The sequence below is a fragment of the Malaclemys terrapin genome, chromosome 13 (assembly GCF_027887155.1).
Source record: "Malaclemys terrapin pileata isolate rMalTer1 chromosome 13, rMalTer1.hap1, whole genome shotgun sequence".
Taxonomy (NCBI): Eukaryota; Metazoa; Chordata; order Testudines; family Emydidae; genus Malaclemys; species Malaclemys terrapin.
Window position 1 is genome coordinate 44,096,394 of NC_071517.1, and position 14,897 is coordinate 44,111,290.

The 14,897-nt window shown below is 50.4% G+C and overlaps 1 protein-coding gene across 1 annotated transcript; it reads left to right on the forward strand.

The window, feature by feature from the left end:
• The first annotated feature begins 288 nt into the window (after positions 1-288).
• LOC128847844 (killer cell lectin-like receptor subfamily B member 1B allele C) lies at positions 289-11,361 on the forward strand. The gene is made up of 6 exons (XM_054047571.1): positions 289-645; positions 6,557-6,655; positions 7,469-7,636; positions 8,723-8,877; positions 10,095-10,207; positions 10,981-11,361. The coding sequence occupies exons 1-6, from the start codon at positions 558-560 to the stop codon at positions 11,102-11,104; spliced, it is 747 nt and encodes a 248-aa protein (XP_053903546.1). The 5' UTR covers positions 289-557; the 3' UTR covers positions 11,105-11,361.
• The last annotated feature ends 3,536 nt before the right edge of the window (positions 11,362-14,897 follow it).

A 14,897-nucleotide genomic window follows, 5' to 3' on the forward strand; every position in this document is an offset into this window, starting at 1 on the left:
GGTGTGTGTGTGTGGGAGGGCGGGGGGGGTTAGTTGGGGGACGAACATTCCAAACTTTCCCAGGAAAGTGGCTGCTTTCTGCCAAAAATGTCATTTGAGTGAAACCCCCAAGAAAAGATTTTGTTAGAAAACTGTCCACCCACCCTCTTTTCGACCTCATTTCCGCCTCTTGAGCTAAGAAAGCTACACAGGCTTTTGACAGCTGACTGCTGTGGGCAGCCCCCTCAAAGACCATTGATTCTCGAAGCACAGAGAAAAGCAGAGGGACAGGCTCTCGACACACGACTGTCTGCACTGGCTCCAGGCTGGGATTTGCTGCCTGCCTGAGTTAGAATCTCCATCGAATCTGAGCAGAGTCGAGCGCCCAACGCTCAAGAGAGCATCTGGGACAGAAGGTACAAATTATTCAGCCGTTCGCCAAAGCCCAGGCCGTGGTCAGAAGTGGGGATAGTTCAATACCGACAATATTTCCTGATAGAAGAGGTGTCGGTCATCTGAGCTCAGACACAAGGACGGTGCTTTCACACCCAGCTCCCTGCCGGTCACCTTTGCTGGCTATGGCTGAGGAGGGAGTAATCTACACTTATCTAACCCACCCGGCAGGCTCCCTGCCCAGCGACACGCCAGCCCCAGCTCATCATCACAGTGAGTGCATTTCACTTTGTGGCGGTGTTTCAGGGGGGTGGATTTTGGGAGGCTGGGATTCCATTTTTGTGACTGTAATGTTGATAAATAGCAGGTCTAGCGATGCACTAGGGGCCAGATCACCATCTGGGGTAAGCGAGCACAGCTACATTGACTTCAGTGCATTAACTCCGGATTTACATCAGGGTCACGGAGAGCAGAATTTGGTCCTCACTCCACTGACTTCAGTGGGGCTGCTCTGGATTTACCTCTGGTCACTGAGATCAAAATCCAGCCCTGACACAATTCATTGCAGTGGAGTCACTCCGGATTTGGAACAGGGTCACTGAGATCTGAATCCAGCCCTGACCCCATTCATTGCAGTGGAGTCTCTCTGGATTTGGAACAGGGTCACTGAGATCTGAAATCAGCCCTGACTCTGTGAAAGAAAATAACCTGAAGACAATCTAATGTCTCTTTCAAATCAGCTTCATCCAAAACGCTAAAATGTGTTCATCCTAATTGTATATGTATCTCATGGCATCACTACAGGACAGATTTAAGTTGTGTGGCTGCTTTAATTGTGAATTTCCAGACCTGGATTCCTTTGCAGGGTAACCTTAACTCTCAATTTTGGGGCAGTGCTTGGTGGTAGGATGATTATAACACCCCTGGAATGCTTTTACTATTAAATTAGGGATAAAATATACACTCCACCTTCGCTCCATCTTCACATAGATTTTTGTCTGGGCATCACTATGCTGGGCCAGATAATCAACAGGTGCAAATCAGCTCTGAAGACTATGGTGGCATTTCAGCTAGGGAGACCAGATGTCCCTATTTTATAGGGACAGTCCTGATTTTGGGGTCTTTTTCTTATATAGGCTCCTATTACCCTCCACCCCCTGTCCTGATTTTTCACACTGGCTGTCTGGTCACTCCAGTTTCAGTTGATTTGCACCAGCTGGGGGTCTGGGTTTAGGTTCCTCTAGCCCATCGTTTCCCAAACTGGGGCTTGTGAACCCCTGGGAGTTCACGAAATGTTACAGGGGGTTCTCGGGGGGAAAAAATCCCTAATGGTGGACAGAGCTGTCCCTAGGGACCCTGGGCAGCACGGGGCCAGCAGTCCGGAGCCCCTGGACTTCCAAGAGCTAAGCAGATCAAAGCAAGCATCTCTATCACTGAGGAGATTTCAACTTCAAGACTCCTTATAAGAAATGGAAAGGGAGGGGGATATGTTTTGCTGTTTTTAAAATTAAATAGGCAGCTAGTGCTGTTTTTTAAATTATCATGAAGAACAAGTTTAAGCTTTGTTGTAACGTGTGTTGTTTGCCTGGACTGCTCAAGACCTGAATGTTTGTGTAGGAGGAACTCTTTGAGTTGGTTTCTTAAATACCTTCCTTCTGTTTCACATCTGATACTCCTTGATGAAACCTAAGAGCCTTGTCTTATAACAGGCTTAATCAAAGTGATACAAGCTACGAAAGCGAGATGTTGGAAGAGTGTTGCCATTTTCATAATGTCATAAAAATATTGTAAGGATAAATAATAATTATCAATAGTGTGTAATAAGCATGTCGTAAGAACAAATGTTATATTTCCAAGATCACTGCTTTTATAATTTATACTCGGGTAAAGGAGAAAATCCTGGGAAATTTTCATTTTTAGGAGGGGGTTTGCGAGACTTGACATTTTAGTGAAAGGCGTTTGCGGGTTGTTAAAGGTTGGGAACCACTGACCTAGCCCGTAGGAGAAGGTCAGCGAAATGCTTTGACTCGCTTCTGGACTGGTCTCTGAACTCTTCCAAACCAGCGACAGTCTAAGGGCCAGATTGGCCCTGGTGTAAATTGCGGTAAATCAGGGCTTTGCTGATTCATAGCAGCTGAGCATCTGGCCTGTATGCCTTGATTTATTTTCCCACAATGCTCAGCACCACAAGTGGGACCAAATTTGCAGGGGCTCTCAGCTTTCGGGTGGGCACCCCACGCAGTGGCTAGGCTTCAGGGGAGCCCAGCGCATTGGGTGCTAATCTCTGGAAATCTGCTCATAAATGTCAGCCAAAGTTGCTGTTGGACGGGGAACATCCGGAAAGCTGTCTCCTGAGACACCGAGTCCTGAGTGTGGGTACTGATGCCCGGCAAATCTGGCCCTGAGTGCTGAGGAAAATGTGACCCCAGTCAGTGGTGGATTTAGAGTTAGTGGGGCCCTGTGCTTAGCTTCATTTTTGGGGCCCCTCCTTGGGACCCAGCCCAGAAAAAGAACATTCTCTCTTATCTCCCCCACTGCCCCCGTGTTTCATTCTGTTTTTCTTCATCCCCCACCTATAAGTAATAGCAAGTAAATGAAAATAAAGTGAGGTACCTTGATTGTTTTTCTAGTCTAACTTATTTTTCCACAGACCACTTGAAAATCGCTGAGGGTCTCGGCGGACCATCTTTCCAAATATTGTTTGTACCATTGGCTAACTATTGTAAAGTGCTTTATAAAAAAAAATGTAAGAAAGCGTTGGGGTGCAGGGTCTGGACAGGACTTAGGGTGTGTGAGGGGTGCAGGAGCAGGCTGGGGGTTGGGGTGCAGGGTCTGGTTAGGAGTTAGGGTGCAGGAGGGGGCTCAGGGCTGGGGCAGGAGGTTGGGGTGTGGAGCGCTTACCTGGAGCAGCTCCCATTTGGTGCAAGCGGTGCAGGTGGGAATGTCGGGGTGGGGTGCAGGAGTCAGAGAGGGCAGGTGGCTGGGGGTGTGGGAGGGGGTGCAGGAGTCAGAGCTGGGGGTGTGGGCTGGGGTCATGGGGGTGCTCCCAGCCCACTGCCCCACCCCAGGCCCCTGCCCTGAGCAGCTCACGGCAGGAGGATTGGGGGGGTATGTGTAGGTGAAGTGCGGGGACACCACCCCGATTCCACCCCTTTCCCCAAGGCCCAGCCCCTGCCTCTTCTCTGCCTCCTCCCCCAAGTGTGCTGCAGCCCTGCTCCTCCCCCTCCCCCAGGCAGTGACCTGAGTGCTGGTAAACAGCTGTTTGGCAGCGGGGGAAGCCCTGGGGGGGGGAGGGAAAGGGGCGGGTCCATAGCCTGCTCGGAGGAGGAGGCGGGGAAGAGGTGGGGGAGGGGGAAGCTTGGCTGCCGGTGGGGGCGGAGCCTGCAGCAGGAGCTGGCAGGACCAAGCTTCTGCCACCGCAGTTGCCCGGCCCTGGGGCCCTCTGTCGTTGGGGGGCCCCGTGCCAGGGCATCCTGAGTTTTACGGTAAATCCGCCTCTCACCCCAGTACTGAGTAACTGCAGCTTAACTTTGCACAGAAAACGATTTCATGCAGGCTGTGGGCGTAGTGAGAGCAAGACACAGTTGGTCACAGTATATCGTACAGCTCTGCCCTCCTGTGCGGTCATATTGCCCGACTGGAATGCGGCCAACACGTACTGAGACCAAGAGGAAGGAGCAGGGAGGCCCCGGGGGGGTCGGGGGAGACACTTGCCCAGAGCTTGGAGAACCTGGGTTTAAGTCCTTTTTTGCACACTCCCTGTGTCGCCTTGAGCTAGGCGCGTGGGTCAGACTTCCACAGGTATGTCGGTGCCTGAGCAAGTTGGCTTCAGTGGGACTTAGAGACTTTAAAAAAATTACACCTGGCCTGGTTTTTTAGGTGCCTAAATACCTTAGAAAAGCTGGCACTCCATCACTCGGTGCCTCCGCTTCCCACCTGTAAGCAGGCGTGGAGAGACAGGGCAGCGTTCTATTACCTCTGTGTCTGTCACCGGTACAAGCGCTGCTGGGCTCTGCGGCCGGTGCTGGTGGCACAGATCACGAAGAAGTTAATGAACTAGAGAGGGGTCAGGGAAGAGCCACGAGAATGATTAAAAAGTTAGAAAACCTGCGTTACCGTGCGAGACTCCCGGAGCTCCATCTCGTCAGCGTGACAAAGAGAAGGTGACGGGGTGACTTGCTCCCAGGCTGTCAGTACAAATATTTAATAACGGGCTCTTCAGTCTAGCCAAGGTCTAACACAGCCCAATGGCTGGAACTTGAAGCTAGACAAATTCAGGCTGGAAATACGGTTTCATTTATAACAGGGAGAGTAGTTAACCCGTGGAACAATTTACCAGGGGTCACGGGGGATTCTCCATCATTGACCGTTTTTAACTCAAGCTGGGCCGTTTTTCTGACGGCTCCGTTGTAGGCATTGTTTTGGGGCAGGTCTCTGGCCTGTGCTAGCCTAGAGGTCAGACTAGGTGATCACAATGGTCCCTTCTGGCCTTGGTATCATAGGCACCGACTTCTGCTCCCACCAGTGGGTGTTCGACTCCCCTCTTGCCCTGGCCCCACCCCTACCCCGCCCCCTCCCGCCCCTGCCCTGCCCCCATTCCAGCCCCTTCCCCAAATCCCCACCCCGACCGTGCCTCTTCCCTGCCTCCCCCCCGAGCATGCCGCATTCCCACTCTTCCCCCTCCCTTCCAGCATGCTGCCAAACATGACTTTGTGGCGGCAAGGCAGGAAGTGCTGAGAGGTAGGCGGAGGAGGAGGTGGGGCATGTGGCGGGAGAGAGAAGCTTGGCTGCCAGTGGGTGCAGAGCACCCACTAATTTTTCCCTGGGGGTGCTCCAGCCCCGGAGCCCCCACCGAGTCAGTGCCTATGCTTGGTATCTGCGCAAGGTGGGGATAACAGCGCTGCCCTGTCTCAGAGCAGTGCAGAGAGGGTAAATATTTCCCGGGTTATGATGCGGAACCATCACAACCCAGAAACTACAGAAACGGGGCCAGGTGAGTTCCTTAGGAGGACAGAATTCTGTTACCCACTCCAGTTCCTTCTAGAGTCGGGCTGATTCCTGGAGGGGATAAAAAACAGCAACGAATTTTTAGTCCCTAAACCGATCAGCTACGGCTCTGAACCACCGAGGGAGCAGGGCTTTCGCTGAGTCACCACCCAGAGGCAGTCCCACTCCAGTGTATCAGTGCGAGTGCCTCTTTTGGCTAGATGTCCTTGTTGCTAGGCTACCAGACTAGCACGTGGGAAACCTGGTTTTGGTTCTTGGCTCTGCCACTAACTCTGTGTATGACCTCGATCAAGTCACTTAATTATTATTTGTATTATCGTGGCCTCTAGTAGCCCCAGTCATTTACCAGGATGCTGTTGTGCTGGGTGCTGTACAAACCCGGGATAAAAAGGCAGTGCCCTGCCCTATGGCATTTCCAATCTGGGCCTAAGACAAGAGATGACAGAAGGTGACAGACAGACGGATGGGGACAGCAACGAACCCATAATGGTCGCTGTGAGGAGCTGTGGTGGCTGCACCCTCAGCCTAGCCATTGTCAAGTTTTTTTGTGGGCGTCACAACCAAGGAGAGTGTTGGTGTCTCTGCGCTGGGTCTGACAGCTCCTCCCCCTCTCTAAACCGGGATCGCAGCACAAAGGGATCCCTTAGGAGATGATGCCTCCTGCAAGGTGTGACACTGAGTGATGTATGCTGTGACTCGCTTTCATCCCACCACGTATTGCCGGGCTGGAGGCAGGAAATACTGGGTGAAATTCCCAGCTCCGTCTGTTGAGGAGATGAGTTGAGATGATTGGAATCATCCCATCCAGCCTCAGTTTAGAGATCCACTCAGAGCTGATGGGTTACACCAGTTTACTGTATCTCTGTATGATCATTAACACACGTTCACCTCCCCCCCCCCACTTCCGGCAGTGGGTTTCCTGATCTGCTGAGCTGAAAAGAGCAGTGTCTTCTCCACCTCCTTCTCAGAGACTTTTGCTGCAATTTGCTCAGCTAGCCACAGCCAAACAAGGGGGCTTGTTTCCACTGACAGGCAAGAACTGCAAACAGGCCAGGCCAGCGCGTTAAAGGGCAGAGACGTCGCCTTGCAGATGTCAATGGGTGTGGGTGCACCACAGGCAGTTATCTCCCCCGGTGCATGCAAACCGGCTCTGCATTTCCCCCCTTGATTCTTGCAGCTTGTCCGCAGTGCCCGCTTTGGCATCGGATCGCTCTGCGGGTGGGCTGGGCCGGGAACATCGTCCTGCTGGGAGCAGTGATAGTGCTGGCTGTCCTGGGTGAGTAGCCCCCGGCTGTGGGTTTTGGGCTGCGGCCCAGCAACGCACCGGGAACTCAACACACCTTGTTGGGGCTCAATGCCAGAATCGCTGAGCGGCGGCCTCTGGCCTGGGGGATACAGGAGGTCAGACTAGATGATCCAAATGGTCTCTTCTAGCCTTGAAATTTGTGATTCTGGGACAACTGTGCCAGATTCTCAGTTGCTATAAATTGCCTTAGTCTCATTGATTTACACTGCCTGGGGATCTCCCATTGACTGTAATGGAGTGACATAGATTCACACCGGCTGGGATCTGGTCCATTGACTCCGATGGAGCCATAGGCACTAACGTCAGGGGTGCTCCAGGCCTCAAGCACAGACAGAAAAAAATAGGAGGTGCTCAGCTCCCACCAGCCACAGTGGTTCAGCGTGGCCCCTGGGATGGCTCCCAATCAGCTGTTTGGAGGGCAGGGGAAGGGGGATGGGGCAGGAGACAGTGGGGCAAGGAAGGGAGAGAGGATGGAGAAGGGGGTGAAGCAGGGGCATGAAGAGGCATAGTGAGGGCGGGGCCTCGGGGGGAGGTGGAGTGAGGGCGGGGCCTCGGCAGGAGAGGCAGAGTGAGGGTGGGGCCTCGGAGGGAGAGGCGGAGTGAGGGCGGGGCCTCGGGGGGAGAGGCGGAGTGAGAGCGGGGCCTCAGCAGGAGAGGCGGAGTGAGGGCGGGGCCTCAGGACGAAGCTGGGGTGGAGCGCCTGTGGCTGGAGTTACGGCTGATCTACACTAGCTGGAATCTGGCCTTGTCTTTTCCAATTTTTTGCTTTAATTTATCCTGAAGTTGGCCAGCGCCCTTCCCAGAATCGCCAGACGGCAGCCGTCCCGCAGACCGCCCCGAAGAGCGACTCGTGTGAGATAAATGAAAACACAACAGTGTGCAACCGTACATTGGAGAATTTCCGATCTTGCCTCAAGCAAAACTTGTGTGGGGTGGAAAACAGCTCGGCAGGTAACCCCCACGCATCCTGTATCCAACCTGTCACTCACCCTCACTGTTACACACCCGGATGTTTACATAAAGCCGAGACACCTTCGTTCCCACACCCTCTCTATCCCATCCCTCCTCTCATGAGCCTCTATAATATCACCAGGAATCTACTGCCTCAACAGTGACTGCTACTGGCTAGCCAGGGTGATCTGAGCTTTGAAAGATACAGGCAGCTTTAGCAATAATAGTGAATTATGATTTTATAGTTCTTTAGCTGATATGTGTATTACATGTGTAGCATCTAGAGGCACTGAGATCAGGGCCCCTGTGTGCACAGACACACAGCGAGAGACAGTCCCTGCCCCAGCTGAGATCAGGGCCTTGTTGTGCCAGGCGCTGCACAGACACAAAGTGAGAAACAGTCCCTGCCCCAGCTGAGATCAGGGCCTTGTTGTGCCAGGTGCTGCACAGACACACAGGGAGAGACAGGCCCTGCCCCAGCTGAGATCAGGGCCTTGTTGTGCCAGGTGCTGCACAGACACACAGGGAGAGACAGGCCCTGCCCCAGCTGAGATCAGGGCCCCATTGTGCTGGGTGCTGCACAGACACAAAGTGAGAGACAGGCCCTGCCCCAGCTGAGATCAGGGCCAGCATTGACTGACATTAACATACTCCCTACTGAGCCCTGCAGCACAGCGCCCCCTAGCACTGCACTGGCGCAATGGGGTCAGCAGTGGCTGGTGAGAGCACTTTATTGAGCCTCTACCCTGATAACTGAACACAGCCCCCCCCCCACGCCCCCGCAGCGCCACAATGGGGCATTGGGGCCAGCACTGACTGTGAGGGGAGAGCGCGCCCTGCTGATCCTCCTGCTACGCTAACCTGTAGCACAGCGCCCCCTTGCATCACACTGGGGTATTGGAGCCAGCACTTACTCTGAGCACCCCATGGTGGTATGGTCTTGCCACGCTCCCCAGAGTTCTGCCAATGCGCTGCCCTTTGTCTCATTAAAACATTGAGTGTGAAGGCTCCATGTGTCTCTGCTGGTGGAGCAGGTCAGAACAATCAGATCCATTATTTTAATAATTGTTCCATTTCCCCGTCCAGAGGGCTCCGGGTGCAAACTCTGCCCCAGGCACTGGGTGCCGCACAGGGACAAGTGCTACTGGCTGTCTGAAGAGAACCAATACTGGAGCAGGGGCTGGGATGACTGCTCACGGAGGGAATCTCACCTGCTAGTGATCCAAGACCGGGAGGAACTGGTAAAGAATGTGCTAAACTTCACCATAGTTGTGTCCTTGTTAATGAGAGCAGGTCACGAAGCCCTCTTTTATTTTCCCAGCAACAAACTTTTGAAAGTAAAATTTTCATTCACAATTTTTCTGTTTTTGACAGGAAAAATTTAAAGGGAAATGAAATGTTAGTTTTTTTCAGAATTTTGACAGATATTCTCCATTTATTTGAAATCATTTTTTAACAATTTAAATGTTCAGTTGTGCAGAATTATGGATTTCAAGTATTTTTTATCAATTTTTATTGCTGTAAATTTTCACGGTTGTGGGAAATCATGGGGCTGGGTCAGACACTGGGCAGGGAGGTCGGACCATAATTAGTTAATGACAGTAGATGTTGAGATTCAAAAAGGTAAAGTTTTATAACAGTCAACATATACAAAGCAAGAATCCTTAAATCAAATGCTAAGGTCTCAAATAACATTTTTCTTACTTTGCCTCTCTGTAAATTTTGATTATTGTCAGTGGAAATATTTTTCATCAGTTTGTGTGTGTACGGTAAAGTCAACAATTGCTGATAAATATCAAATCGTCCCAAGCCTATACACTTAGACTGGGAACGATTAAATTTTTATATAAATAAATGCATTATATAATTATTATATAAATAAATATATTAATAGTAGATCCCAAAACGTTTTACAGTGTTAAAATGATTAGGTACAAACTGGAGACAGGAATCACTTGGCTATCGCTGGGATGCGGCTACTTCTGGGGTGGGACAGCTGGGTAACAGCTGTATAGCAACGTTGCACAGGGTTTGTTCACTCCGTACAGAATCCTATCTGGAAAGAGGTGCAGTAGGTGGATAACAGCTGATGTTTGCCCAGGGTTGAAATGCTATTAATTATTTATTAGAGCTGTGTTTAAAAAAAAAAAAAACAGCACAAAAATTGTAAAAATTGTCATTCAAAAAAATTGAGAATGTTTACTGATGTTCCCCAAAAATGATAACCAAAATTCATCAAAATCTTGGTGGAGGGGAACAGGACTGACTCAGTTATTAATTAATGCTATAGATTGTTTGTTATGTTTACTTTCAATTGGAGTTTCAGCTAGTCCTGATTCGTCACCAATATTAATGATCAAAACCCAAACTAGAGATCAGGTCTCATTTGCATTGTGAGCAAAGGAGCCAGAGAATTCTACCATGTTCTGTTCTCTCTGACACCGTGTCCATGTCACAGGAGTTCACACAGAATATTACAGGAAATCAAATTCCGGCGTGGATTGGACTCAACATCACATCCCCAGGGAGGAAGTGGACCTGGGTGGATGGTTCCCCGTTAAATCAAACGCTGTGAGTGTTTCCTGATAAGTATTTGACATGAGTCTGGAATAAATACATAGTGTGAAACCCTGGGCCCTATTAAAGTCAATGGCAAATCTGCTGTTGACCTCCATGGGGCAAGGATTTCATCCATTAAATCTTACAGGATAAAGACCTCAATCCTGCAAACACACATGGGGTTAAGTCTCATGGCAGTGAATGGCAGTATGCATGGGAGGAAATCAAGGCAAGTACATAAATGTTTGCAGGATCCGGGTCTCAGTTTGCATGGCCCCACACTCCTGGGCAAAACTGGTTACAAAATGGGGAGAAACACTATTTTTTCAATCTTTTCTTGTTTTTTGTCAACATCTGAGATTTTAAAATTCAAAAGCTGATCAATTTCAAAACTGAGAAAGTCCCAACTGCCTCCATAGTTGGTCAAAAAACTAGATCACTCAAAATTAATCAAAATTACTCTGTTTTTTCACTGAAATTTGAAATTGACTCAACTTTTCATGTAAGTTTCAAAAGCGGAACATTTGCATCTGTTCTAAAGATTGGCCTCTCAGCGCTAGCCCTCTGATTAATCACTTTGCTGCAAGTTTCTGTACCAGGTGCCCCTCTCCACCACGTCTGGACTTCAATATATCAACTTGTTTCATGTATTAGCCTATCTAGGGGAGGACTAGAGATGACGCTGGAACCCCAACATCCTGAAAGAAAGGAGAAAAGCTGCTATAGACCCTCTTCTCCACCTCTAAACTCACTGATTGTGACTGTCTCCTTCACTCCTTTCACAGATTCATGGTATCGGGTCCTGCGGAAGAGAACAGCTGTGCTGCAGTAAAGAAGAATCAGATCAAGTCTGAAATCTGCAACACTCACTATAAATGGATTTGCCAAAAGGAAGCTGTGCGCATTTAACCGGGTGGATTGGCGACCTCTGGCTGCATCTATAGAATGCAGAACATCCTGTGTTCTCAGCTCTATTGCAGCTAACAAAACCTCAGGCAGCGTAAATCTGAGTAATGCTGATAAAGTGAATGGCACAATGCTGATTTACACCCATTGGGGGTCTGGGCCCATTGACTCCGATGGAGTTACGGCCAGTTCACACCAGCTGGGAATCTGGCCCTTGGATAATTTAAAAAAATAAATAAATCTATAATTTTTTCACAGTGCTTCTAATATTGTCTTCAGAGTATTAAAAGATTCCTGGGACATTATTGTATACATGATGGTAACACCTAGAGGCCCCAGCTGAGATCAGGGTCCCATTGTACTGGGCACTGCAGACACACAGGGAGAGACAGTCCCTGCCCCAGCTGAGATCAGGGCCCCGTTGTGCCAGGCACTCCACAGACACACAGGGAGAGACAGCCCCTGCCCCAGCTGAGATCAGGATCCCATTGTACTGGGCACAAATGAGGGTGATTAATCATTGGAAGAAACCCCCAAGGGAAGTGGTGGATGCTCCATCTCTTGATGCCTTTTGGGAAGAGGCTTTTAGTCAAACACAAGTCACTGGGCTCGGTACAGGGGTAACATTGTGAGATTCTCTGGCCTGTGTTATCTGGAGTGGTTTCTTGTTAACTCCTTATGCTTCACCATCTCTTCCACCTTGTTTTGAGCTGTGACACGCTGAGGACCTTTCCCAGAGAGGCAGCAGAGCTCTGTGGACCTCGAAGGCTTGTCTCTCTCTCCAACAGATCCAATAAAAGATATGACCAGAGGTGATGCGTGGGGGGGGGGGGGGTGATTAGGGTCTGGCCATTCTTATGTTCTGATGACTGAGCATGCTCAGTAACATCTGCCGAAGCCGCCGCCCTCTCTCTGCTCGGCAGGTCTCTGGATATGTCAGGCTAGATGGCCTAGTGGTCCCGTGTGGCCCGAAACGAGGACACGTCTCCAGGAAACCGGTCTGCAGCCCCCAGTCTCCAACAGCAGGAGGCCCTGTTCTGAGACACTCTGAGAATCCTAGCAGCTGAGGAAGTGGGATGCAGCAGGGGAAGAACAGGTGTGGACTGATGAGCCAAAGCTGATAACGTGTGGGTGCAAAGGGCTGCTGAAAGCTGCTCGCCTAGCAGAGACATTCTTGCCTGAAGACGGTTTCCTGCAAGGCCCCCAGACACCGAGGCTGCCAGCGGAGGTGTGACGTGCTGCAGCTCAGTTTGCAAGTCCTGATGCTGCCGGGGCGAGTTCCAGCAGCCCCCGTTTTGTCTGCGTAAGTAACAATGTGACAGTCACGCTCCCTGGTGATGGCTACACTTACAATGCTATGGCAGCACGGCTGCAGCATTGCAGTGTGGACAGCAACGGGAGAGATTCTCCCGAAAGGTGACACGTAGGGATGTGGAAGAATTCTTCCATCGACCTAGCACTGTCTACTTTCCCACACCCCCGAGACACGCTGCTATCCTGCTGGAAGTTTTCCGTGCAGACCAGTCCTCCGTCTTTCTTGGTCCACGGATCTCTTCCAGGATCGGAGCTCATTCTCTGCGTCCCTGAATCGCTGCTCGGCCAGCTGCAGAAAGACCCTCGTGCTGCAGCGTGAGATGATGCCGTGTGACGGGTTCTACGGTACTCCAAGCTCTGTGCTTCTGCCTCACAGACAGACAAACTCATCACATAGCAGCAGTGTGGTCCAGTGGGTGGGGCAGCGCTGGATTGGCATTCTGTAGACCTAGATTTGTGTCCCAGCTCGGCCGTCTGGGTGACTTTCGGCAAGTCAGTTCACCTCTGTTTCCTCTCCCACGCTCTGTCTGGCCTTTTAGTTGGAAGCTCTCCAGGACTGAAGGTGGTGGTTCTCAACCTAGTTACCACTGTGGGCCACATATGCAGCTCTCTATGTGTTATGTGGGCTGCATCCACACAATATATATACCACCTGTATGATCCTGAGGATGTCACATGGGCCGCAGCTGTGTGCTGACTGGGCGGGGCACAGGTTGCAAACATTGACAGAAAGTCACTTACCAGGCTCTTGCCACCTCGTATTCGGTGGCCGAGTGCTGCGCACCAGTATGGAGTCAATCGTCACGCACCAAACTGGTGGATATGCAGTTATCTGCCGCCCTGCGCCTCATCTCCAGCGCCCTGCGTCCAACTCCACTCCCCTGGCTCCCGTCCTGAGCAATATCGCTCCTCCTCATATCAGACGAGAGGTCGCCACTGGCAAGTTACTGGAGAAAGTACGCGCCAGCCCAAGCCTGCCACGGCACAATGACCTTTTTAACCCATCACGTCGCCCATTATGGTCTCATCCGCCACGCCAGGATGTCAGGGTGGAAACCCTCTGGAGAGAGGAATGGATCTGTTATAATCCCCAACCAGTCCCTCATCGCCGACCCCACAATCTGCCTGCCTGGGTTTGACCTGCCTCATCGCCAACGGTCCCTGTTGAACAGGTTCCAGACCGGGCAAGGTCTGTGTCCAGCCAACCAGCATCGCTGGGGCCTTCATGACAGCCCTTTGTGCAAGGCGATGTCGCACGTTGTCGATAAAAGCCTGCCAACTAGATCAGCGGTGGGCTAGAACTGCGTCATGCCGCTGAAGATGCCATCGCTTGGCTAGACGACTATGCCCACGCTAAATACTGACCATTTGTATGTAGAGCAGCACTGGGTTAGGGTTTGGGTTGGTGCTACGGTAACATAATAATAAATCCTGTTGGGAATCCTCCATGCAGCCACATGGATTATTCCCTCTTCCAACAATTCCCCAAGTTGGACGGACTTCTCCCACAATCCTGAGCAAAAGTGACCCACAATGCAACGGGACTAGGATCAGTTTGCATGATAAGGGCTTACGGCTGGTTGTGAAAAAATGGACAAAAGCTCCCAAATTCTTGCCTCAAGACTGGATCTTTTTCTGAAAGCCCGGCTGTAGTTCAAAGAGGCATGGACTCCGCGGAGTTCACTGGCTTGTGTTACATGGTCAGATTAAATCAGGGGAGTCAATAAACGAAGCGCAGGCCAGAGCTGCACCACCAGATGCTTTTGAATGAACACTGACATCTTTTTATTTACTTATTTCTTATTATTTTTTTTTAATTCTTTTCTCTGGAGTCTGGACATCGACTAGACCTTGACCAAGAAATTGGGACTTCGACAAGAAATAATTGACTATCCCAGGACTATGATCACAGTTGTCCAGTCTGGCCTTAGAATCTATGGACCTTTTTTCATTTTTAAAGTTTTTAAATGTTTCATTTATTTAATTTTTTGTGTGTTTGGAAATTTTCATCAGAATTTTTTTTTTTAGAACTTTTTCATTTTTTCCCCCCATTTTTCAGGGCGGGGGTATTTGTGAGTCATTTCCTCTTTCCAATCCTCCCCCTGATCTTTTCCCTTTTGCCACTGGAAAAAAAAGGAAGAAAAAAGGGGGGGTGTCATGGACTCACAGGACTTGTGCTCCAGGTCACCAGTCACTAGGGTACCCCATCTCCAGGCTGCCGTCCGGGGTCCTGGCTTCTAGGCGAGGTCACAGCTGGAGGGTCCTCTGCACCAACAAACCCTCTCCCACCACCTCGTTAAACATGAAGCACACAGGGGAAACTGAGGCACTCACCGTATTCCTGTGAAACGGTAAGAAAATCCCCAATTTTGTCACAGAAGGGAAAGGAAAAATGGTAAATAACTCAATATTTTGTTTTTTAAAAAAAAACATCAAAAGCACATTTTGGGGTAGAAATGTCTGGTTTTGAAAAGGCTCTTTT

Bases quoted from the DNA above. Each gene is read 5' to 3' on its own strand.
- LOC128847844 (XM_054047571.1), top strand. From the start codon at position 558: ATGGCTGAGGAGGGAGTAATCTACACTTATCTAACCCACCCGGCAGGC. The intron at 7,637-8,722 runs GTAACCCCCACG...TTCCCCGTCCAG, and splicing joins GGTGGAAAACAGCTCGGCAG to AGGGCTCCGGGTGCAAACTC. The intron at 10,208-10,980 runs GTGAGTGTTTCC...CTCCTTTCACAG, and splicing joins TCCCCGTTAAATCAAACGCT to ATTCATGGTATCGGGTCCTG.